Below are 25299 nucleotides of genomic sequence, written 5' to 3'. Positions count from 1 at the left end.
ACCACAGCTCTCTCCCTCCACTGAGTACGAGAGGCCCGTGGGAGTGAGTGCAGTGGCTGTGACAGAGAGGCTGCAAATCTGAGAGACAGGCGTCTGCCTTGCACAGCACACACACTTCCACACAGATGTTGGGACCTGTGCCACTCACTACTGAGAATGACTAAGGTGGCACTTCTGTGTATTATGGGAATTAATAGTGTGCACCGCTGACTACTTCACACCTCTAGCGTACCGGCTGGTGAGTTTGTGGCTATTTAAATATCGAAGAACATGCCACTTAATTTCTACAACAGGGAATATAGCTAACCATTTCTTTGGAAGGGGAAAAAAAACAAACTTAAAGGCGATTTGAGCTTGGCCTTGAGCAATTGAAATTGTTAAAGTGGAAGTCAACCCAAGCATATTTTTTTCAATAATATGTTCTATGTAGGCCCACTAGTTGAAACAAGGCATTCTGATTAATATTGCTTTCGGGTTAAACAGCAAAATCCACCAGTTTATAGCCATCTCAGGGGTCGGCCATTTTGTCACTTCTGTCGACTGAAAATGACATAATTGATGCTCAGGGCTCAGGTAACGATCAATCATGGCTCAGTTTCAGAAAACAGGTCAGCTGTGATTGGTCGTTACCTGAGCCCTGAGCAACTGTGATGTCATGTTCAGTCGAAACAAGTGACAAAATGGCCGCCCCCGGAGATAGCTAAAAACGGGTGCATTTTGCTGCTCATATTCCACAAACTCAATATTTATCAGAATGCCTTGTTTCAACCAGTGGGCTTGCATGGAGCATATTCTTGTAAAAAAATATGTGTGGGTTGACTTCCACTTTAACGTGGGTTTCGGATTAAGGGAGAGTCTTTTATGGGTTCACCACTAATCGCGCGTGCCCATAAAGTCATCTGCGGCACAGGTTTCCATGTGGCTAGCACTATTGATTTGCTAACGTGCCGGTTGAGGTGTGGTTGGCCGTGTTTGCTCATGTCTTTTCAGGGCTGGTTTACAAGCTGCTGAGGAGTGATGGTTCTGTCCGCATGGGTCTAGGCGTGCGGTTGAGGGAGGCAGGTAATAAGAAATGCTCCCGGCGCCATTTGCCCACAGCGGACAGATAGGAAAGTGCCTTGCACTCCATCCACATTTCATGGACAGCTCCTCTTGTTAGTCACGTTACACTCAACTAATGCATGGACTCACTAGCTCAGGTTTAGAAATACAATAAAAGTGTCTGTCTCCAGCGAGGTACTCACAGTCTCTCGAGCTCTTTCATGTCATCAAAAGCCCCGCGCTCGATCACGGTAATCTGATTCTCCATCAGCTGCCTGCAGGGAAAGGAGTACCGTATTAGTATTACAAACTGTAAGATAGACTGACGCTTTTACTGATGATCTTTATCAAAGTATCCAAGGTATGCTTGGCGAGACTTCTGTCAGTGGGTCTGTATTCACACTTGGGCGAAGCATAGTCAACACCTCACAAACACGCAAAGACCATGCAGCGGTGTGGATGGAGGGCACTGTGTGGAATCTTGGCAGAAAAAGGCAGGCAGGGAAGGAAAGCTTTCCAATGTGGCTCAGAAAGCGCGGCGCTGGTGTGGTCCGTGGGCCTCGCGGTTGGCTGGAGACGAGACCAAACGCAGGCAAGGGGTGGAAGGTCAGCTTTAAGGAAGCCAAGACTTTTTAAAAGGCCACTACGATCTAATTTATGACCTCTTATTCACTTAATAGGGCCACAAGGACAAGACAGCATTGTTTTCTATTATTTTTAATAATCATGAGAAATTTGGGGGTATTTTTTTAAATATAGCAGTGCCTTGACCCCGTGTTGAATTCCTTCTGCGACCATGCTCGCAAGTAAAAACATTTGTACCTCAAATCAAGTTTCCCCATTGAAATAAATGAAGGTGCCCTTATTCCGTTCTTGCCTCGCAAAAAAAAAAGACCAACAAAAAATGTTGTGATGTGTATTTTTAAAAACTAAAATAGCACTTTATATGATTATATTAGATGTAAAAAATAAAACATACTGTAATAAGCAGTAAATAGAATGAAAAGAATTGGCAGTTTATCGGTATTTTGTTTGACCATGAAAAACGTTTATTGTGTGTCTCTTTCTGGTGTGCACAACTTGGCCGCTAATACCAAAATAGGGATATACATGGAGATCGTCACAACTTCTCAAAAGTTGTAGTAATATTACTTGGTTTTCGCAGAGAATAAAATATATGCCTGTTACATTTTCTGTCTAGATGTGTTGATGCACCGTTGTTCAAACCTCCATTGTTTAAGTGCTTATAATCGTGCAAAACAAGTGCTATTTGTTAACCTGTCTGTGGTGTTTTGCATCGTGTGTTGCCATTAAGCCCGTGGACAAAGGCATAACATGTAATTGTTGTGGTTTTATGTTTAGTTTGACAGTAAACTTCAACTGGGAGTGGCAATAAACTGCTTGAAGCATTTTTTCTTTAGAATTGCTCATTATGTGCCAACTGTTGCTTGTTGTGAAATGATTTGAGTTGAGTTGTTGGCTGCCATGTGATGTGCAGATGTCAAATTTGTGCCCACAACTTAATCAAAGCAAAAAAAAAAAAAAGATTGTAACAAAAAAGAAAACATCTTGATTCATAAACATGCAGGCACACTTTCTCACCTACACTGCCAAAGCTGGTTCCCCCAAAAGGGTTCTTGGATGGTTTTAGAAGTGTTATGATAACACAAATTCAAGAAGGAGACTTTATAGGAGAAACAAGAGTGTTCCTTCATTACATATACAACTGTTCCGTGTTGAAGGCCACCTCACCCGTCTCCTACAACTCAGCTGTCTGTACTTCCTTGCCATCAAATATAAATGCTAATCACTGTTTGCGCTCCATAAACATTGAAAGAAAAGTGCAATTGAGTTTTGATCTATTTCTCATGAATTTAGATGGGAAAAATCTATTAGTACTTGAGACTTGAAAACTTAAATATAAACATTTCTAAAAAAAAAAAAAATCTTCGAAAAGTTGATTGTCTTTCCTGGCATGAACACAAGATTTACACACGGCGCAGGGCAAAGGGGATGTAACTCAACTGTGTTGACGTTACACTGACAGCTGACAGCAAAGATGTACTGCTGTTTCTTTTTGGTTCCTACTGAGGGTTGCCCAGGGGTCAGCAGCTTTAGATGTCCACGATGACCCCATTTTTAAAAGAAAGGACAACTTTTTGTTAGATGACATGCATGGGTACCGTACGTGTGTGTTTGTGTGTCCCATGCAATACATCCACAAACAACAGGAGGCTTTACTGTCTTTCCTGATCCCTCTGACCTTGTAGAGGTCAGACACATTAAAAGGCATTTTACCCCATGTGGAGGGGTAGGCGATGGTGCAGACGGTATGCAAGGGCAGACGACAAGAGGGGACAAGCAGCAGTGTTAACAAGGCTCAGAAAAGAAGCAGTGGACAAGGCAGGAAGGATGGGGTGGCGAGGGGGAATAACGATGACGCTTGAAAATAGGACTCCAAGGGGTCCAGAAAGAATTGTGTGTGGCTCATGTTACACTAAAAACATGTTATATGTCCACTCGGCTTCTCCCGCCGCAATGCGTGCGCACGTCTGATTTAACCGGCATTATTTCCTGACATCACAGGAGCTGTTTAATTTCAATACCCATAGAGTCCTGCGTATTGAATTGAGTGTGTTAACTGTGCAGAGCAGTGTGCATGCACGCATTACTTGTTGATGCGGAGGAACAGAGGTCAAGCCCAAGTGTGTGTCGAGGGTACAATAAATGATGCTACAACAGTCGGTATCCAGTGAGAGATTACATCACTTGCTACAATCACTTGGCTGCTTAATGTACTGTTGAGTACATCTCCATAAGCCCACTTCACTGGGCTTATGCTAATGTGAGCTTTGTGACTGTGTGTACAATTGTGTGTCTGTATACATGAGAAGTTACATTCAGACAGAGACAAACTGTACAATAGTGTTCTAAAGTTACAGGCTGCCAATAACTTTGTTTTTACCATGCTAAACCGGCATGATAACAAAAATGTCGACCTCCGCCAAGGTCAAAAGGAAGAGTACTTCTTTTTCATTGAACAATGACAGACAGGCTGTGGCATTATGATTCAGAGGGGTGAGTGATTCTATTTATACGATAGTGATGTGTGAAAATAAATTCCTCCTTTACTCAGAGCCTCACTAAAATGTATAAATTGAGCCCCTGTTTATCACAGGGGATAAATTGCAGAATAGGTGACAATCTGAAATATAAAGTGAGACCTTATAGAAAAAAATGATGGTTTTAGCCCTCCTACATGCTTTAAACACATTTAAACGTAAACTGTAAGCGTCCTTGAACACATACAAAAAACTTACAGGAAAATCGTTTCGTAGAACTTACAGTATGTACCGGTACTGTATTGTAGTGTCTGGGTTTCGTACATGCATGCGCCTTTAAGAGGCGGAGCCTGGTAGGGTGGCGTGTGATGTGAGAGAGTGCGGAGGACAGACACAAAACTTACAAAACTCGGATGTATTTGAGCCCAGCAAAGTCACTCTTGGTGATGCGCGTGAGATTGTTCCCATTCAGCTCCCTGCAAAGAAGAGAACACAAAAACAAGCATTAATATTGTTATATTTTTTTCTCATTGGGGTATTAGGAGAAGAAGCATGTGAGAAGAAAAGAAGAAATGTACCAAAAGTTAGGGCAAGTAGGAAGACTCACATTCAAAGCAGAAAGATTCACTAATCATTCTTTTACCCATGGTTTTTTTTTAATGTTTTTTTTTTACATTTTACAGTTAATGTTCCTAAGCTTCCTTTATAAATGAAATGGGAACTAACAATGTTTAAATGTTACAACAAATGTCCTGTACTGTTTATAAAGGTTTTGTGATGGTGATAAATTGACACTAGAATGACATATTTTTATTTGCTACATTTCCTAAGGGAAAGGTTGCTCTGAATCAAAACAAATTGAAGAATAATCAGCAGCTCCATTGTGTTTTGACAAAGTACCACGTTACAAAGTGGTTGTTTTTATAACATTCAAACATACAGCACAGTTCATAATCCTACTAAATTCTCGTAAAAGCAGGCTTTTTGGGGAGGTTGGCATTACTTCTCCTTGGTTTATTCTAGAAGTGCGAGACATTTGAGCTGTCTTTCTCTTTATTCTGGGAACTGCCAACCTACACCCGCAACCGCACCCCTTCTTGGCCATGTCCTTCCACCATTGTCAAGGATTAGTGGGAGCCAGTGGAGGGGATTTGGGAAAGGCCACAAGGCCAAAAAGCTAAGTGTTGTGGATATAATGGGAGCAGATGTCCTGCCCAGCGCTGACCGTCATTGCAAAATCAGTGAGACGGAGCACTGTAGCTAAAAGAACGGTTTTGGGATGGCTGCTGGTTTATGTCAACCATAACTCTCAAGCACTGGTGCTTATCCAAAAAAGTGCTGTTTAACCGTTGTATTCACATGGCAGCTGGGAAAGTAAATATTCAGAATGTTTGTGTGCTACTGCAATCGCAAAGCATTATTGGTCCACCCTGCCCTGACCCGCCAACTCAACTCCTCATCCCTGAGCACGGCCCAAAAAACGTGTTCCAAATCTACGCAGAAAGCGTTTCCCTCACTCGTCTAATGACCACTCGGGGGACTGCAGCGCTATGCAGTACTAAAAAGAATGGTCATTATAGACAGATGGCGTGTATGTGTGTGTGCGTGTGTGTGTGTGTGTGTGTACACAGGTGCATTGACAGGCCAAGCGTCAGGACCGCGGGAAATAAATAATGGACCGGCCTTCATTAGCCTGCGCTGTGATTCGTGCACATGTGGTGTTCATTACAGGTGCTTACGCAGATAGGTACTTGCATGCATGTCAACCTGCGCACAAGTGCAGATAGCCAATGTCTCAATTCCAAGGTGGTCACTCGTGATGACACCCGAAGGAAAAGAAAAGTGATGGAAGACGAGAGGAACGGGAGGGGGACGCAACGCGAGGCGTCGAGATGTAGCAGGAGGATTTTTTCCAAAGCTGACGCTCCCCATAAACAAAGGGACACACGGTTCCTCCTCTAGCCGCGACTTCTTGCTTCATCCTGTCAAAAGTTGTTTGTAGCTTCTATCTCCACACCGGAATTGACTCATTGCCGCAATTATGCGATCACTTGGGCTGTTTCGGGAAAAAGACCACCAATAAAGCTGCTTGGACTGCAACATAGTTTCTGTGTTGTGACATTTAGCTCGCTCTCAAAGGCCAGCCACCACCTTTGATGTGTTAAATAGCACTAGAGAAGCCACAGATCCACATTTCGACATTTTCTGGCCTTCGAAACCAACCGTGCACTGGTTTTAAGGTATTTATTAGGCCTTTAAATAACACTTTTATTCAATAGTGTCCATTCTACATCATTCATCTGCCATCTGAAACAGACTTATGAGTTTTGTATTAACACAATGCAATAGAAGCCTTAAAACCCACAAGTGATAAGCACTAAACCCACAGGAGTGTAGCACAACTTTTATTATAAGCTATTCCCCTGTGAGAATGCTCTACTAGATGTAAAGTAGCGCATAATTACAAAGAACGTCACATGTAGACATGGCCAACCTGTGAATGAATAAGCCACGGGCATGCCTTAACCACCAATGAGGTAATAGGAATTGCCGGACTCCTACACAGCAGGAACTCATTGTTTTGCTTGCGGAAAGTGAGAATGCTGCTTTTTACAACTGAAAAAAATCAGTCATTAGTATTACAGTTAAAGGAATTTAAGCAATAGCTGTTGGCAGGACAGCAAACGCGCCTTCTCTCGTTTCACAGACAGATGCTTTGTGGTTCGGACTTGTGGTGCCGTTTTTTGCATTACAGTACTGCGGTATTACTCTTGTGGCAGAAAATTATTAGGTATGATTCCCAGTTCACACAGCGAAGGATTTCCACCTCCATCAGTCTCTTCCCTAGAAACTCCGGGGAGGATTCCCAGCACTGACATGCTTTCCTGGACAGTCAGATTTGTGACATCGCTATCTCATGCTGCTTCCCTGCCCAGTTAGTTAATACATCAATGAGTATGATTATTATGGACTCCTAAAATTGTACAATTTTACTCATCTATGTTCACACATTCATTAACACTCACATTTCACTCAAAAAACCTCTTTAGAAAATGCACATGAATATATACTCTACATCTGCTTTAAATGAATGCAAGATTTTGGGGAGCATATTGGTGCTTGATGTACACAGTAGGTAGCTCGAAGGTTTGAAGAAGCAGTCAGTCAAAACGATGCTCCCGTTGCTTGAAAATAGTCCAAGTCGAACGCCATTTGCTCACATCTCTACAGTATAATTCAAATGGGCTCTGAGTGCTGCTACAACACTGAAAAACTCATTAAGTTTATTTCCGCCAGCTGCATGGGGTCTCTCAGCAGACGGGGACATGGTTTGAATTGAGCAACATTACATGAAATGGATCTCGGAGACCAGAGGGAGAATAAGCAAACGCAGCGGCTAACTAACACACGCAGACACAAATATCCACATGGATCGCACACAGAGAAAAAGGGCCATATACATACACTCGATCAGTGGAAATCACACAAGTACACCTACTGACATGTAGACAAAAAATACCCACAGGAGCAAGCAATCTGGTTTAGCTTTCGGAGCTGGATAGAGGGAAAGACAAACTATTGTTGGCTGCAGAGCTTTTGACTGACAGTAGGCATTTATGCAGAAATACAGCAGAACTTAAACAAATGAGTGCAGTGGAAAAGTACAGACTCGCCGGCAACGTACAAGACTGAGGCAATAACATAAATCAGTATAAGGCTGTACAACGGTTTTATAACTTTACATAAAGTTTTATGAAAGTGCTTTTATCCGGTCTTTAAATCCACCGTTCCAACTTGACAACAAGAATTAAAAGTCATTGATTGAGAGAAGAGTGCCGTTCATCTTGACACTGCAGTGAGTCGCCTGCACATTTAAAACATATTGGTATATTAGGGCTAACTTGCATTTATTAAACACTGGTCCAATTTTAAACATCAACTACCTTATAGAATTCATCATGCTATACCATACCATTTTTTAAATCTTGTATAAAATATAATAATGCTCGAGATTGTTTGACAATGTCAGAAAAAAAAACAGTGGTAATAATACCCCCATTGCTTTTTTCTCTCTATACTGTACACTAATAAAGTAAACAAATAAAAAAGTCTGCATGTATTATTTGTCACATTTCAGTTTAAACCCCTTGCTCCTCTCTGGTTTGAATGTATAGTAATTGGCTGGCGTTTTGGTCATTGTACATGCAGTCACTGTGCAGTCTATTTGCCATTCATTATACACACCAGCGATTGGCTGTACTCGGTGTGTATGTGCATGTCAGTCATGAGCAGCAGCACCAAATAGGGCCAAATTTGGTGAGGTGGAAATGTGTGGGGGCTGACCAGTCAGATTTCAGTTGCTTTAAATTTTCACGGCATTCGTTGCCAGTCACCTTGTCATAGTTTGCATGTTTTGTCTGGTAGTGACTCTTGATATTGAATTCCTTGATGACAGCCACAGTCTCTCAGCGAACCAGGCAGACGCAATTGTTTCAGTGAAAAAAAACTGCCAATTTCCACTGCCCTATCTTGTCAACTTTCTTTTTCTTCACTACAGTCTCTCAGAAATGAGCTGGAAAGGGCCACACAAAGGTCATGTAGCGGGGGTTCACGTTGACCCCTAACACGACTTTGAGAGTGGTGTTTTTGGAGAGGCAGGGCGAGCTCAGAGTGTATTTACAAAAGCACCCGAAAGTACCGGTAATATAAAAAATATAAATATTTTTTGTCCATGTGTATGATCAACAGTACTGATGGACCACACATTATTAATTTTATGCCAGAGGGTGCGGGCCGGTGGAAATTTGAACACGGGCCGCATTTAGCCCCCAGGCCGAGGTTTGGAATGTCCTGCTCTAGCTCATCCGTTACCTAATTAAGAATATTGGAAATCGATGGATGGATTTCTTTGAGGGCCAAATGTTGCATGTAATCATGATTATTATATAAAGACTTACTTTCAAATACCAACATCTAGAAATAATATATAATAAATTATATTTTGGTAGGAACTCGCCCAGCACGGCACATCAACGCCCGCCTCAATTAAAATGACTTATTAATGTGTGCACGTTTTGCTGCCGTGTCACTCTATATATTACTGTTGCAAGCGCCACAGGACCATTTGTCTAGAACAGCTTTTGCCTGGCAGGGAAGCCAGAAGCCGGCGGATTGAAGCTCCGTGGCCGTGTGCTTTCCAAACTCCTCACTGCGTCAACAAGCTGGCGACAGAAAACCCAAAGTGCTGTGGCCAAAGTGCGGCGGATCATTACCCACAATCACATGCTGATAATATCATTCAACCGCATGAGCCGACAGTTTCTGAATGAACGATAGCGGCTGAGAAGCTGTGAGCGGACTCTGGAGCATATGGGAGTGACAGCAGTGAAGCACACAGGAGAAGACAGGATAGGCTGCACAGGAATTGTCACTAGATGCTTAAAAGTGACAGTTTGGAGCAGCGTTGCTGTCTGGGAGAAAGCGACCTACATACAAGTTGCTCCAACACTAACACGGCTGCACCATGCGAGCTCACAAAAACCTCAATGAGTGAAAGTCTGGGATGGAGCGAGAGAAAGCAGACCAGCGTGGCCAAAATAACACACTTAAAGTGAACTGGAACACTTCTGTCCACACTAAGAGGTCAGATTTCTCCTTTGAATTGAAATGTGGCTTTCAGACACGCAGGCCCTCAATTGCACATTTTTAGCGTGTGCGTCAATGAGTGTGCTGAGCAGTGGCTAAAGACTATGTCTGAGAGCGTGTTTCCCGCCTCCTGGGCTCCTCCAGGGCTATTTACAGTGTTCATTCTGCGGAGTCAGGCGTCGGGAGGGAGAGCTCACTTATAGGTAAACACTAAGCACATCCCGTACATACGCAGTTCACAAGTCAGGTGCTGCGATCCAAGCATTTATTTGACCTGGCCTTCAACACTACGGGTAAAACACTGAGCAAAAATCTGGAGACGGCTTCGCATACGAAACGCTTCTCCAAGCAAAAACAAACGTGAGACAGAGGACAGGAAGCGCCGGACGGAAAAGTAGTACACAGACACTTTCTGCTCAAACAGAGATAACTTATGACACTGTCAGGCCAAAGCGAATCAATTAAACATCTGTTCAGTGCATGTTGCCGCTGCGCAACAGACTGGAACAGGAACACACAGAGCGCTGCAGTGGAGGCCCGGACTGAGGGGTCTTTCATGCCTCATACTGTATCTGCTGCTGTTGTGCGCCGACCACGTATGAATGTGCACTCTGAAATGCATCATGTGTCTTGTGTGTGGTGAAAACATCTGCTAAGTCACATCTGTCACATAATGTTCCCGCCACTTTCTAATGAGTAGAAACAAGAAGTTTAACGGCACTCAGCGGCGCACAGGCCTCCAAGGCTGAACAATCCCAATTTGGATCTCAGCCAATGCATATGCCCTCATAGGTACCCAGAGCTTGGATAGAAGTGAATGTCATTGAAAAGTGATCATTAAGAAAATAAGGAACATGTTGAAATCTATTTGTAATGGGCTCGACCAACCTTCACCCATCAGCAATGCTATGTGAAAATCAAGTTTTGTGGTATTGACTGTAGAGCAATCAAAGCAAGGGTTACTATAATGAAATTCAGTACAGCTCAGACTGCCGCTAAATTTAAAAACAAAAAAAAGTTAGGCTCAGAACCAGATGTAAATTGCACATCAAAATTTAACTGCTTCTTCCTTGGCCGATGCACTGATCATTGGCAAAGCCTCATGAAAATGTTTGGTATACATACTCCTGCAACCAAACAGAAACTGCTGAATGAGAATGGCACTCTGTAGAGCTCAGACCTAGAACCTAGAAGTGTGAACAATGCTAATCTGGATCAACGCCAATGTGTGCACCTTCATGGGTACCCCACTGCACAAAATATGAACATTCATATACCAAAAATGTAAAAGAAACGGCAACTATAATGGACTCATCCTTGGCACACACCTCACCCATTGGCTAACTTTCGCAGACATACCGGTAGTTTTTACAGAATTATAAACCACAAGCAAATAAGGTGCAGCATCTTTTGACAGGTAACCGGAATGGCCAGTCGAGCTCAGATCTCCAGCAAGGCTTTGAGTGTCATGACCGTATTTTTCAGACTATAAGGCACACTTAAAATTCTTTAATTTTCTCAAAAATCGACAGTGCGCCTTATAATCAGGTGCGCCTTATGTAAGGATGTCAAACAAAGTTGAAAGTTTGACTTATTTGCTGTACTGGTTTGTTTCCCTTGATGTGCAGTAATGCGCCTTACAACCCGGTGCGCCCTATATATGGAAATTTCCCAAAGTGGAGCTGTTCATTGAGACCGCGCCTTATAGTCCGGTGCGCCTTTATTGTCTGAAAATACGGTAGTTGCGGTTGGTCACAAACTGGTATGACGAGTCTATCGTAAAATACAGTAGCTTAGTCCTACAGCTCATTTGTAGTACAGTGGCACACACAGCTATGACTCTATTCCAACGCAATGACCCATTCAAAATCACACATGACTGACTGGTAACCATGCAAGGAGGGTACATAGCCCTAATTCCACTGGGAAAGGCTCCAGCTCCCCTGCAAAGCCTGAACAGGAAAACGGTACAGAAATGTACAGTACTGATGGATGGATACTTTTATTTTAATTACAATGTCTGGGAAAATCCAGTAATGGCTTTCCTATAATGTATTCATCCATGCGGGAATAAAGAGCACATGAAAGCAGTCATCTGTTGCGCAGCGCCTTTACAGTAGGCGAGTGCAGATCTTACTTTGCATGCGGTATGCTGTAATTGCTTCTCAAAAATTCAATCACATCAAAAAGCATCTCGACGAGCGTGAAATGCGGATTATGCAGGCCTATCTGTGACGGCGGAGGAGCGTTCACCGAAGTGCAATGGAAACACGCCGTCACTAACAACCAGCGCCGCCAGGATGCTCCTGCTCAGCTGGCAAGGTTAACAAGAAAGACGGACTTTCTGAGAGATGAAAGATGATCTGAGTGGATGCACCAAATCGGCTTTCATGGTCTGCTAAGATTTGAACCACTATTGCACTTGCATGTAGAGTGATCATGCACATATGCACACACCTTGAAATAGAAATTCATTTCCAAACGCGAGCGAGCATGTTTCAGTCAACCCAACACGACTAATTATTCCCATCCAGGATTTATACTCCCCTTGTGAGGCCTCGCTTTTTTGTCCCTGAAAGTCCACACACACTGTGACTCTTAAAACTGATTTATGGCTTTGACACACATAAATGCATTTGACGGGATAATTCCTCTCGAGAGTGCAATCAGAAATATAATGTAGCTGTGTCAGGAGAGCAGGCCAGTGGGTCGAGGGTGAGTTCGGAAACACAGCAGCCGCCTTTGATGTTTGGCAGTCAATTTGAACACGTAACGTGCTTATTATAGAGGGATGTAGCTCGGGAACAAAGAGACAATAACAACTGGCCGAAGTCTTAACATTAATATATTAAACAAATAGTAGAAAACATCCCCTGGAAATTCTCAAATTAGACAGAAATGAGCTGAACTGACATTACTGCTTCATCCTCCATTGAATTGAATCAATGCTGGAATGAGCTTTCTTCCTGATATTATCACTCACGTGCTGCTGCTGAGGGAACTGAAGACCGAACCCAGAACATTCACGTTGGAGAAAATGACTTGAGCCAAACTGCCCACGGTAGTGTTCAGTGGTTCTTAAACTCTTTGGGTGCGGGGACTCCCTGCATTGTACAGGGGAGACATTTTTCAAAAGACCCTTTTAAGATCGAAAGGCCTTTGAATGTCATTTGCACCATCCTACATCAACCAGTCCATATATTTTCTGTACTGTTTTTTCCTGTTGGGGGTGATGGAAAAGCTGGAGCTTATCCCAGCTAACTTAGGGCAAAGGACTGACAACCTGGACTGGCATTGGCGTCACACTAATGTCAGCTTTGTGAAAGACTACATTACCAACTCTACCCTTCTGATAGAAAATAAATGGACGGATGTACCCGTCAGTGACCGTCGGCGAGTGTATTTTGGGTTTGGGGTTGAACAACGTGATCTTGTTCAAGCACTCTCTCTACCCAGTGACTCCGCAGTCACCCCTTCGGTGATTACCAGCTCGAGTGAGTGTGCCAATCTGTCTCTCAAGCATCCTCTCTCATCATGCGCTGCCGCTCAGCCCGCGTGTCTCTTTGTCTTTTACATCATGCTCTTTCAACTTTCCCCGTTGCCAGGTAGCGGGCCGGTTGTTTTCAGCCTTGTTGGGGTAAATTATGGATCAGGTGGTTGGCGAGCTGTCATTCGAAGCAGCCATGCCAAAAACACTGCAGGCATTCCCTCGCATATACACACATTTTCCAACGGCAGCGCCCCCGCCCCCTCCCCCCAGAAAAGTAACTTATTCACCTCTTGCTCGGAAGGTTTGCAAACAAAGGCAGAGACAGAGGCTCTCCTGGAGACCCTTGTCAATACGCCGGGCTTTTTTGCAATTAAAAGAAGGGCGCACCCGTGTTAACAGCCACACTCCTCCCCCTCTGCAAATCAACTCATTCTCACAGATGAGGCACACACGCTTGACAGCAGGGATGGAAGGAAGATAAAGCTGCAAGAGAGATGGGCTGTGTTTGGATCAATTCCTGCCTAAAAAATAAATAAATAAATAAATAAATAAATCAGGTATAGGAAGTATCGCAAATGAGATATTTTCAAGAATGATTTTAAAGAGGATGGGGGCCTGGATGAGCGGCAAAGAATTCAGCAGCAGCATTAAAAAGATGAGGAGAGGGAGTAAGGGGGAGTGGTCCTGGTGTGGCTTTAGCATGGGGAGCCTCACAGTGTCATTACTGTGTCTCTGGGCTGAGGAGCGCAGGGGTCAGAACTGATCCAAACCCACACTGACAAGTGCAAATGGGATTCTGCTGTCTGTGGCGACACCCTCGGCGCACACATCCCACCGCCTAAACACACACACTTTTCCCTAAAACCCTCCCCCTTCTTTAACACACACACACCATTTCCCAAACGCATCAGTCTGTATACACGAGCGTTAACACAATCCACAAAGCTTTTTAGTCATCTCTGCTCTACTTTCCAAGACTAATTCAGCATAGCCACCCAAGTGATGCGACTTATGTCTTTGCTTTTTCACGCCTAATGAATTTAAAATAAGTTGAGGCTGACATTTTGTTTAACTAATTTCTAGGATTTTGATGCAGAATTGCAAAAGAAAGATCCCACACATGACTTAGTAAATCTGGGAATGCAAACAGGAACAGTCATGTGGTTTAAGATATGCTGTATTGACTTGCATGTTAAATCTTGATTTATTGCCTCGTAACAGCCCGCAGAAAAGAATGGTCCTGAATTAAAAAATGGAAGCCATTGTAGGGAAGCTGTATTTTTTGGTAAACATAAACCACACATAGATAAATAAATAGAAATACATATGATGCGTCCTTTAGGCATGTCATGTTTAAGTGCGGTGTGCATTAAAGGAGAGAAAAATGAATGCACAGATAGCTTAAAAAAAAAAACAACAACTCTTGAGTAATGATGGCAATGAATATTTACAACCATTCATGGAAGAGGAAAACCACAAAATGACCATGTTTCCTTTCCGCCTCAAACTGCGTGTTCACTGCCCGGAAGCATTCCGACTGTCGGGCAACAACCAAACAAAACAAAAAGGTGTTCTTGGAAATTAAATATGAAAAGTATTAAATATGCAGCCATTTTCCACTGTGCCAGTGCCGCCTCTGACACAGGCTCTCTCCTCCGCTCTTCCCAACCAGAGCATCTTTTATTCAGAACTGATATTCTAAAAGCTGAAATAGAACAATCTATTTCCCCTCACACTCTTCACTTCTGATTTACTGATGAATATTTCAAGGGGGAATGTCATGAAAAAGACGACGGAACTCCACTCTGGCAGTCGGCGTCTGCCTTATCTCCCTCTTCCTTATCCTCCATCAGTTTTACAAGACAGCTACACGATCCTGGTGGAAGACTCACTTAAGAAGCACATTTGCTTAATTTTCTACATGATTTAACAATTTGCAGAGTGAGTGTTCAGGGCCGTGACTGGGAGAAAGGCGGACGGGGGGTGGGGGTTGGGGGGGGGTTAGTAGAGGGGAGACCCAGAGTGGGGGATGAATTGAAAAGGAGCTAAGTGAGAAATCCGAATATAAACTCCAGAGCGTGAGCTCTATTTCTTTAACTTTAAAAGTTAGATTTGTGTAAGTAAATTAAGTTTTCCTAAATAGCGGATACAAGAAAATCACTCATCCACTCAGTCTCTCTTGCCTATTCACACCTGAATGGAATGCCAGTGTGTGACACGCAGCGTGACAAGCATGGCTATTGTCCTCAATCTTTGGAGTGACATCAAGCATGCTTTTGGAAACGGCAGAGCGGGCAGGTGGTACTCACAGCCTCTCGGTGTTGCGCGGGATATTCCTCGGCATGGTCCTGAGCCCCAGTCCGTGGCAGTCGACTGTGGTGCCGCTGCAGGTACACAGGGCAGGGCAGGCGCCCGCGCTGGCCGTCAGCAGGGCGCACAGCATCACGCCCCACGCGCACAGCTCCAGCGTGCCAAAAAACATCCTCTTGCCCGGCATAGTCAACACCATCCCAGCCTGACTTATTTCTTCCTGTCCACCTCCTAAAGAGTCCTGCTAAAATGGGAAAAAAAAAAAAAGTCTCTATTTTCAGTCAATATAAATAAAACAAATATAATTTCCTTTGAGGAGTTCAGCAAGGCAAATCCTTTTTTGGGTTTTGTTTTGGTCTTCTAGTTTTCGTTTTGAGTTTGTTATCGCCCTTCCAAAAAAAAAAAACAGTTCTCTTTCTCTTATTGTCTCCTTGCAAACTCTTCTCCTGCCTTGGCTCTGTGGAGTGGCTGCGGTGTGCACACGTCTCCTCCTCACTCAGTTCCACTCCGCTCTGCGTGCCTAAAGAGAGAGGGAACAGGAGGAAAGAGCAGACTGAAAAAAAAAACTCTCTCGCTCTCTCTCTGACACACACACACACACACACATACACACCCCAGTCATCCATCACAGGGATCTACAAATAGCAGGCCCCCACGACTCCACCCCTACACCCCCCCAACCCCCCTGCCCCCCAATCAGAACCCTGCCTGAACTCCCTCTCATTCTCAAGATCCCTCTTTCATTCCCTGGATTCTATTCACCATCCACATCTACTCCACATATCTTTATCTTTTTATTCCCACCCACTCCACTCCCTCTTTTCTCTCAGGTTGCCTCCAGGCGTATACCCCCAAGAGAGAGGCACCTAACCTGCATGACACTGCATAACCCCTGCCTGAAGGGCTGTGCTGCAGGGGAGCTTGGGTTTTGTGTGTGGCTGTAAATGTGGACATGTACCAAAGATGAATCCGGCAGGGATGAGAGGAATCGATACCTCAAGCCCTCAGCCGCTACAAAAATGACAGTGTGTAAATCAGGTGTAGCCACATGTGCAAATAGTCATATGAGAGATGACGACACATATATAAACAAATGAGTGGAAGCTACAGTATGAAAAGCCATACCTGCTCTGCCGATGGGGTTTATGGGTGTGAGTTGGCACGGCACTCATCTCCCAGTGGCAGTAAGTATTCCTAAAGTGGATGAGAAGATTTAAGATAAGCAGCATATGCGGACTGTCACTGGGTCTACATTTGCTGAATATTACTTCCAAGAAAAAGACTGACAATTACTTTCAACGGCTCATTTTGACTCTCCTATCTTTATATTGATTTGCATTTCGAGGAATGATACATGTGGATTTGGGCTGGGAACGTCTCATTACTGGGAGTTGTTGACAGACGCTCACAGAGAAATATTCACGCTTCACAGTAAAGTCTGTGTGTCAAATTGCTACCAAGAAAAAAAATAAAAGGAACATTTGGGAGGAAAATAAGAGGAAACAATTCCAAAACAACTTTGCTTGAGGCTTGTGTAGGACACTCTGTACACTAATATCTCTGTTTCGTCGAGGCGGCCAAAATGTAAGTGAAAGCACACTTGGAAACTGTTTAACTACATCATTTTGCAGCCACTTCGAATAAGGGCTTTCCGCAGACGATGACTGTTTATTAGACATATCAAGTTGTGTCATAGTATATTGGGCCAACGCCATTTTGAACACGACCAGACATGAGTCCTGATTGCTGCCAGTCAACTTTGGGCAGCAATCTTCACTTTCAAGTTTATTCACCTAAACGACCTGTGTTTAACTTATAGTAAAATGTCAACAAATAAGACAGCTGCCTTTAGTCAGTGCTGTGCTTATAGTTCACCTCGGGACACTTTGAGCCCACAGAGGGATTTTGCTGCAGGGTGTATCCCTCCTAACATAAACACGGTCCAAAGAATCTCATTCATTGGCGGATGCATGGAAAAAGACAAAAAAAAAAAATGGGAGAAAAGAACATGCTGTGCACATGCAGGTGTACTTATGAATACTTCTGTCGAGAGAAGGGGGTCCATCTGTCTCAGTAAAAGTGTCGGCGCGGTGTAGATCTTCGCTAATTAAAGAGGAGACAGTGGTGTTTGTGGTAATGGGGGGCAGGGGAAACGTCTTTCCACTTTCGGAATGCACACAAAACACAACAGGAATTATTTTGGTGCTCTCAAGGCTGTGGGAGGACGTGTCAGTAATTTATAATAAGACTGGATAAGGGAGAATATACAAAACATAAGGCCTGTCTTACTTGCAGTGCAAATAGATAATACACAACATTATTGCATTTGTAAAAAAAACAAATGTCCGGCTTTCATTTGTTCCTGAACGCATTAAAAAACAAAAACTTGTCATCACTTTAAAGTCAGAAATATATTTAGTAGCTGAAAAAAAGCTAGTTTCAGTTATTCATGAAAAGACAAAAGCATGTGTTAATGCCAAAACAATTCAACGGCATCTCAGTATGTACATTGTGGCCGTCCGCAGGGTTGTTTACACAAACCTAAACGGGAGGTTTTGAGTGCACAGCAGACACACACTTGACACTGATGTATGGATATCAGTTTGTCTGACACATTTACAGAGTGATTTTGAAAGCTCGCTAAATAAAAGCAAAACAATACAGTAGTGTTGCCATCATGGACACATCCCCTTATATATTTACATAGCATGAGAAAGCCATGCCATTCTCACCAGTATTACAACATATACTTACAATACCAAACATGCATTGACATGGATAACATAATGACACACTGAGACATTCCTACTGCATCCACCCACACACCTTCAACTAATTTATTGCAAACTGCAAAGACTCTGGTAGCAGTTAAAGGTCAAGCTTTTCTGCATCCCTGTCATTATTTCTATTTGTTGCTCATGGTTTTGAGTCCGGGATTTATTTAAATTTCATTGGATTTTATTTGGTGTTCTCGTTGCTGTATTAAGTCATCACCGCCTCCTCGTCAATCTCATTGACTGCAGTGGATGCACTGATTCACAATGATATTCTATGGAAGCTTCCTGAAATAGATTATCTAAAGAGTGCTGCGAAAAGACGACGGTCGTATTGACTGCAGGCTAACCATTTGCAGCTAAGCAGCGATATCTGGTGGCCATCGTAAGAATTGCGAATGCTTGTTTGAAAAGGGGGGGAGTAAAATCAACAAAGAAACAGAATACTTTTTTAAGCCTTTTAATAAGTCAGTCCTTTGTTTGGTTTCACAGTAGCATCAATATCACCAGTCAATAGTTCATTTAGTTGACTTTGCTACATCATGTTTGTATTGTAACAGCGTGGCAGAGTGGCCAAGGAACTGGAAGAAAACCACAACTTTTGAGAAGAACCTTTTTACAAGTAACAGTGGCCCAAAACCCTCACAGAAAACACCTAACTAACATTGTAAACTACTTCTTTAGCCCAAAACCAGCAATACAAAAAAAATAAAAAATGATAAGAGAAAAAAGTCTTTCACAGCTTATACATTTGCATTCAGATGAAAACTATGCAACGCTGCAGAGAAAGCAGAACAGACTCCAAAAAGGTAAAATTTACTCTAAGGAGCACAAAGACATTTTAGGCACAGTAGTATACCTGAAAAAAGGCAGAAAAACATACCACAGAGATAAATTCCCGAAGAGAGAAATATAATCATCTATATCAGTTGTCACCAACCTTTTTTTACTGACACGGACCGGTTCACACAAGTCTGTACCCTTGCGGCCCTGTAACTATTCACCGTCCGGGGGGGTGGGCGGAGAAACCCGGTACCACGGCTGCGGCTCGGTGGTTGGGGACCACTTATCTATATAACTGACCTTTGGACATCAAATTGCAAATTTGCATTCTTTAAACACGCTCCACTTAAATTAAATTATAGAATATTCTGAAAAATGGGAGACCTAAAAAAAGAAAATTGCACAAATTTTGTGTTGAATAGAAATTGCAACACACGGAACTTAAAAATTTCACTTTAAGGCACATCTCTGGTCTACTAAGCTCAACGTTTCTATAAAATGGTCCCAATCAAAATATATATTTTCATTAAAAAATAAAATAACACATTTCACTTACCATGCATTCACATTTTTTAAACCATCTTCTGAAGAAAATGGTTAGGTGGCTAACTAAAAACATAGCACCCTCACTGCTGAGATGAACACACTGAGTCTCTCTCCAACAAACGCCCACAAATACAGTCAAATCTGGCAAACTCGTCTTTGACACATGTTAAATCTTCAAATTAAAAAGGGATAGAAAGGCACCAAACAGCTAGATGTGAAGTTTCCTCACTTGTAGTACAGCCTAAAGGAAATTCAAGAAAAATGGGAAGACACAATTTGGTCTACAATGCATTTCTGAGATAAGAAAAATAATCCTTAGTGTCACACAAGAGGTGTTGGCAATATTCTTGTCAGTTGAATGCAATAACAGTCATTCGGGAGACAAAAGATGACAGTAGGGACTCACCCTTCCACTGCTGGTGTCACCTGAGCATCTGGCCTCTGCACTTTGCTGTTTTCCTTGTCTGTTGATATTTGGCTTCCCAGCACTTTCCTCTGTTTTGACAAAGAAAACTATCATAGAATCTGTGTGTAATTGTCACGAGAAACTAAAAAGTCCACCAAACAATCGGGATTGGTTGCTTAAAAAATGTGTCACTCACAACTTTAGATTTAGTCATTGGAAATGTCTACTTAAGGAAAGTCACACTAGGGGGTAGGATTTAGACAATATCAATACAGGACTACTATATTATGAAGATATTAGTGGTGCAATCATTAATTCATAATGGATTATCAAATTAATTGATAATCTAATTGTTTGCACACCATTTTTATGTTGAAACTGTCAATAGTAAATATCGGTAGTCCTCCATGATAGCTTTGTTACAGCTGTCGCTGTTTTAAAATGTGCTATATAAATAAAGTTGTATTGTGTGTGTCTATATGCGTCGTGAGCTCCCATTTCCTAAATTAAAATGTTAAATGTTATCTTTTTCCCCCGCTATGGTCAGCAGAGGATATTATCAAGTTTAGGGTTGGCGCTGTGTATAGTAAACATCAACAGACCTTAATAATTCCACCCAAAGAGCGGGATCGCCAGTGCTTCCTGCTGAATGGCGAGCTGGGGTCGGCTGAGGGCGACACCAACGGCTGCTTCTCAAACTAAACACAAACAAACATGACGCATTAGCCTGCTCAGTTGCAAGCTGCATCTCATCTCATCGATATTTTACACCAACCTGCCTGATGAGTTTCTTCTTCTTGGCAGACTCGGGCATGCTGTTGACTTGCTGGTAAAGCTCTTGTAGAGCTGATTCAGTGTATGTCTTAGTATCCATCGACGTTTTCGAGCTGTTGCCACTGATCTTTCGTGTGTAAGGAGAAACAATGGATGCAGGCCGAAGCACAGCCGGTGGCTCTTTGGTCCGCGAGGCAAGCGTCATGTCATCCTAGAATAAGCATGTGTATTTTAATCTCAAATCATACCAATGAAGCATACTGTATCTAGAGCTCAATTACACAATGAAGACCTACAATCACAACTAGATGGAAAACATGCAGACAACAGACATTACAGATAGTATAGGAAAGATTTGAATTCAACTCAAAGAAAAAATGTGGTAGAGTTAAAAAAATATATATATAAATTAAAAGTAAAAAAAAAAAAAAAAATTACCTTTGAGTGAAGAGTTTTGGCCGCGGTGAAGTATGCACGCGCATATTCTTTGAGATACGGAGGAGCCTTCAATGAAAGTACAGTAAATGTAAATAGAATGATTGGTGAAAGACAACCCGTTGTGAAATCTTGTTTAAATTTAAATTAACACAATCACACTGACACTATAAACAGTACAAAAATCACACGTTCATCTTACTAGTTAAGACTCTTTATGAATTCCATGTTCTGACTCTGTTTTTCCCCATTCCATGTAAAACTGTTTTTACATTGAGGCTACTGCCTGCTTCATAGAAGATGCCAATAAAGGCGAGAGGTGCCGTTGTGATTCTTGAGGATGGGCAAAAAAAACCCATCTGTGACAGATCACCCTTACCAACACCATCATCAATGTGTAATTGGTTCTTCCTTGTCCCATGAGTCAGCCCTCCCAGTTTTGTAGCACAGTAGGTTCAAGTTCACAGTCCTGATGTTCAACTTTAGAGACGACATGTAGTTGGAGGTTTTTCTGGGCTAGTTTACCTTGAATAACTTTTGAGAGTGCCTAATGAGAAATGCTATGCCATTGTTTAGCTTCTCAATGTTTTCCTGAAGATCACTTGCCATCACCTGCAAAACAAGAAATGGGGAAAAATGACTAACGATTAAGGAAATATTGGGTGTCATGTGATCTAAAAGGAAAGTAGATGATCTGTACATTTTTGGGCCAGATAATCTGTGGCGCAAACATGGTGGCTAGATTGATAGCCGACATCTTGTTGACGTGCTGGTTGCGCGCGGTGTGATAGAGCAGGTCCAACAGGAGCTTCAACAGACTGCGGTTGGCCGGTGGCAGCAGCATGAATAGCAACTGATAGGCTTCCACCTGCCGCTCCTTGTCCGGAGTATTTATTTTATCTCCTTTCTCATCAAAAAGAGTCAGCTCTGTGGACATTACAAATGAAGGTGTGTGATAAAGAGGCCAAGAAAAGTACCGTAATACTTTGTTTTGAGACATGAAATGATGGGCACCTCCAATTTTGAGGTGGACATGATAGTGTCTGTGCATTAGCAGGGGCTCAGGCAACTCTCCCAGGTAGGTTTTGAGCAGCGAGGCGGCGTCGTTGGGGTGGAAGTCTCCCGTCTCCAGATCTATTTCTGCCCCGGCATTCAGCATCTCCCTCAGCGCGGCCTGTCGGAGGCTGTGGCCCGGCACGCGGAACAGCCCCTCAATGTGAAGATCTGGGAGAAAGCCCGGACGGAGGAGAAAACATGATGTCAGCGGGTAGACGCAGTGAGAGACGGAGTGAATGAAACGGAAAGAAAAAGAGCGAGTGCGCCAAGGCGAAGTGCTTTGTCATGAATTATTGACTCCAGCATTTGGGCCCAGTGTCCACTTTTGTGCAAATACGTCATCGGCTTTCCAGAAATAAATCAAGAAGACGTCATGCTAATTTAAGGCTAGCAGGCAGAAGCAAGGTTCTCACAAGATTTGAGAGGCAGAGGATGACTGAGCATTTAACTAAGCAATAGTGATGCATTGTTATATAATCTATGCTAACATTTCCAGAGTGTTCTTGACATTTTCTCTTTTAACAGAAGCCATCTAAGTGCTATACAGTTGGAAACCCAGAACATGAATAGTGCTTGTCAATGTTTATTGAGCCAAGACACATTTTACATTTGAAAAATCTAACAGCATCACTAAACATTACAAAATGTACTATTTTGTATATATACTGAAATAAAGACCATCTTGTCTCAATGCAGTCCCAAATAAATGTGGGTCTTTTTAGATGAACACAAAGCTATTATTCCATTGTATGAATTGCAACAGGTGAATACACAAGTTAATTGTACATTCTGCCATCTAATCGGAGAGCATTTAATTGTTCAACCTACTGTATATCTCGCTGGCATGGACAGATGAACTAAGATCGGTTACTTGTAGAAAATGAACACTTTAAGTGAAATTGGTTCTCAGAGCATACTTATTTACCACAGCTCACTGATATACTGTAGAGCACAGGTGTCAAATTCAAGGCCTGGGGGCCAGATCCGCCCCGCAACCTCATTTTATGTGACCCGTAAAGGCAAATCATGTGCGTCAACTTCACGTTTCTTGCAAATTGTGCTCACTTTCAACAACACCGAGATATGTGATAATGCAATGTGTTATTTGTTACCAATCCTCCCTTTTAAAATACATTGAAAAATAACAATTAATTACCGGATTCTAATTTCAAAACTAGCTATCCATCAATTTGTTGTGTATATGTGATCATATAAGACATATGTATGTGTATATACATTTATATGGTTTCACAGTCATAGATGCTAGATGTTTAGCTGCAAAACACAAAAAACACAAAATATTCTTCCCAGTTGATAAAATGTGTTTCAAAGTATACAATCCATCTATATCAGAAATAGACATCATAAATGACATGAGAAAATTCTTTGTCAGAGACTCAATTGCAAAGTCAAATGATCAGTATGTATACTCTAAGTAATCACCCATTAAGCCTAAAATGCGTTCCTTCTTACTGGGGTCACATGTAAATTTCAGTCACATCATTGATGATTGTGCATGTGAAATAACACTTACTTTTGCTTAGGTACTCAATCAGCTGATAGATCTGCGCTATACCTTCTTCAGTCAAGGGTGCACCAAAAATTACACCTTTCTCTGGGGGAGAAAAAAAATATTCCATTAACAAAATGTCATCAATTTCACTCTTCTAACATTCCTATAGCTATTAGCCATATAAAGAAAGTATCAAGTTGGAATACTTTTATCCTGCCCACCCCATACTGGGGTGGTACTTTAGCATCCCATAGCTATGAAGTTACAGTGGGCAAATAACAGGAAGAGCGAAATTCAAACAACATCAATTAGAATATGAATTTAGGTTAAAAATCACCTTTTCGTTTCAGGAAGTTGAAAGAGCGGAGGAAGCCAGAAGAGGAAGCGACCCTGGGCTCACAGTCCCCAATGAGCTGGGCAAACTCATCTCCTGGGAGATCGATGAGTCGTGTGACGTGTGACAGGACCAGCTCTGTAAAGGTCTGTGGATGTTCATGTTTCAGCCTCTCGACAAAGAAATCCGGGTTGAAGATGACTGGCTGGCACATATTTGATTTTTCCATGCTTGTAAACACACTGCACCGTGTCTCCCTGTGTGGAGGAAAAACAAAAAGGTTCAAGTAAAATTTTACAGACTCGCGGTAAATTTAACACATACATTTTGAGCAATTCAGAATTGCAATTCAGGATTGCTCAAAATGTGTTCAAATCGATTACTAAGGAAGTTATCTTGCGTCAAGCAGAATCATGCTACGTAGCCTTGTTATCGCACACCACCGACCACCGATAATTCAAAACGGTCGGATAGGACATAATATCCTCATTCAAACAGAGCAAAATCACGTAAAACCTAGCCACTTTTTCCTTAGCAGAAAGATTCATTTTGAGCTGGTACCTTCTTATCAGCTTGTGTGTGTTTTGCGTACCGTCCTCTGCCGCCATCTTCTTTTTGAACCTTCCGCTGTTTTGTTTTTAGTTCCGCCCCTTGCTTTCTGAGTGGTCACAATAGTGTGACGTCATAAAACGTAGCCGTTGATTGGATAGGTGCAAAGTATCTCAACGTATGCACCGTATTTGTATTTTAATTCTCTTGGAAATTAAGTCAGAAAAATGATCAATCCTCACATTTTCTATGCAGTCCCTTATCCTCATTTGGATCGCAAGTGAGCTTTGGGCAAGAGGCGGGGTAAACCGTCGCCACCCAATCGCAGGGCGCATTAAAGAATCGGTCATCTTTACTGGCCAAGTATGTAAAAAACACACATGGAATTGATCTCCGATAGTATGAGACAAAAATATTGCAATAATACACAACTTTAACAAGAACATACTGTACAATTTAAAGTGACCAGTAGAGCAGTAATTTTGATACATCAAGTGCGCAATGATGTAAAAGGTCCTTGAGCACTTTAGTGTTCAGTTGTTTGAAATATTGGTCAACAACAGTTATACCAATATGTCGA

The 25299-nt window shown here is 42.4% G+C and overlaps 2 protein-coding genes across 6 annotated transcripts in view; both read right to left on the bottom strand.

Moving 5' to 3' along the window:
* The window catches only part of slit1a (slit homolog 1a (Drosophila)), a 97355-nt gene extending 81218 nt beyond the window's left edge, over positions 1–16137 (bottom strand). For all 4 annotated transcript variants that reach the window (XM_086044501.1, XM_086044503.1, XM_086044502.1 and 1 more), the window contains exons 1-3: positions 15549–16137; positions 4508–4579; positions 1245–1316 (exon numbers count right to left, since the gene is read on the bottom strand). In XM_086044501.1, the coding sequence (XP_085900627.1) occupies positions 1245–1316; positions 4508–4579; positions 15549–15748 (344 nt within the window). In that variant the 5' untranslated portion in view covers positions 15749–16137. The remainder of the gene's footprint in view (positions 1–1244; positions 1317–4507; positions 4580–15548) is intronic.
* Positions 16138–18767: 2630 nt separating this feature from the next.
* Positions 18768–24836, bottom strand: LOC147139881 (rho GTPase-activating protein 19-like). Of its 2 annotated transcripts, none has more exons than XM_086044413.1 (11): positions 24732–24836; positions 24174–24427; positions 23858–23938; positions 22282–22491; positions 21968–22194; positions 21793–21879; positions 21271–21336; positions 20834–21043; positions 20661–20756; positions 20059–20147; positions 18768–19893 (listed from the first exon to the last, which is right to left on the bottom strand). In XM_086044413.1, exons 1-11 carry the CDS (start codon positions 24776–24778, stop codon positions 19878–19880), a joined length of 1383 nt encoding a protein of 460 aa, XP_085900539.1. In that variant the 5' UTR covers positions 24779–24836; the 3' UTR covers positions 18768–19877. The 2 variants fall into 2 exon arrangements, with proteins under 2 accessions (XP_085900539.1, XP_085900540.1); XM_086044414.1 differs by having other exon boundaries at positions 20838–21043.
* Positions 24837–25299: the final 463 nt, after the last annotated feature.

This window comes from Filicampus tigris, chromosome 11 (genome assembly GCF_054856515.1).
Source record: "Filicampus tigris isolate MCC_2025a chromosome 11, RoL_Ftig_1.0, whole genome shotgun sequence".
NCBI classification, from domain to species: Eukaryota; Metazoa; Chordata; class Actinopteri; order Syngnathiformes; family Syngnathidae; genus Filicampus; species Filicampus tigris.
Note: the sequence above shows the minus strand (reverse complement) of the source record. Positions and strands in the feature narration are given on the sequence as shown.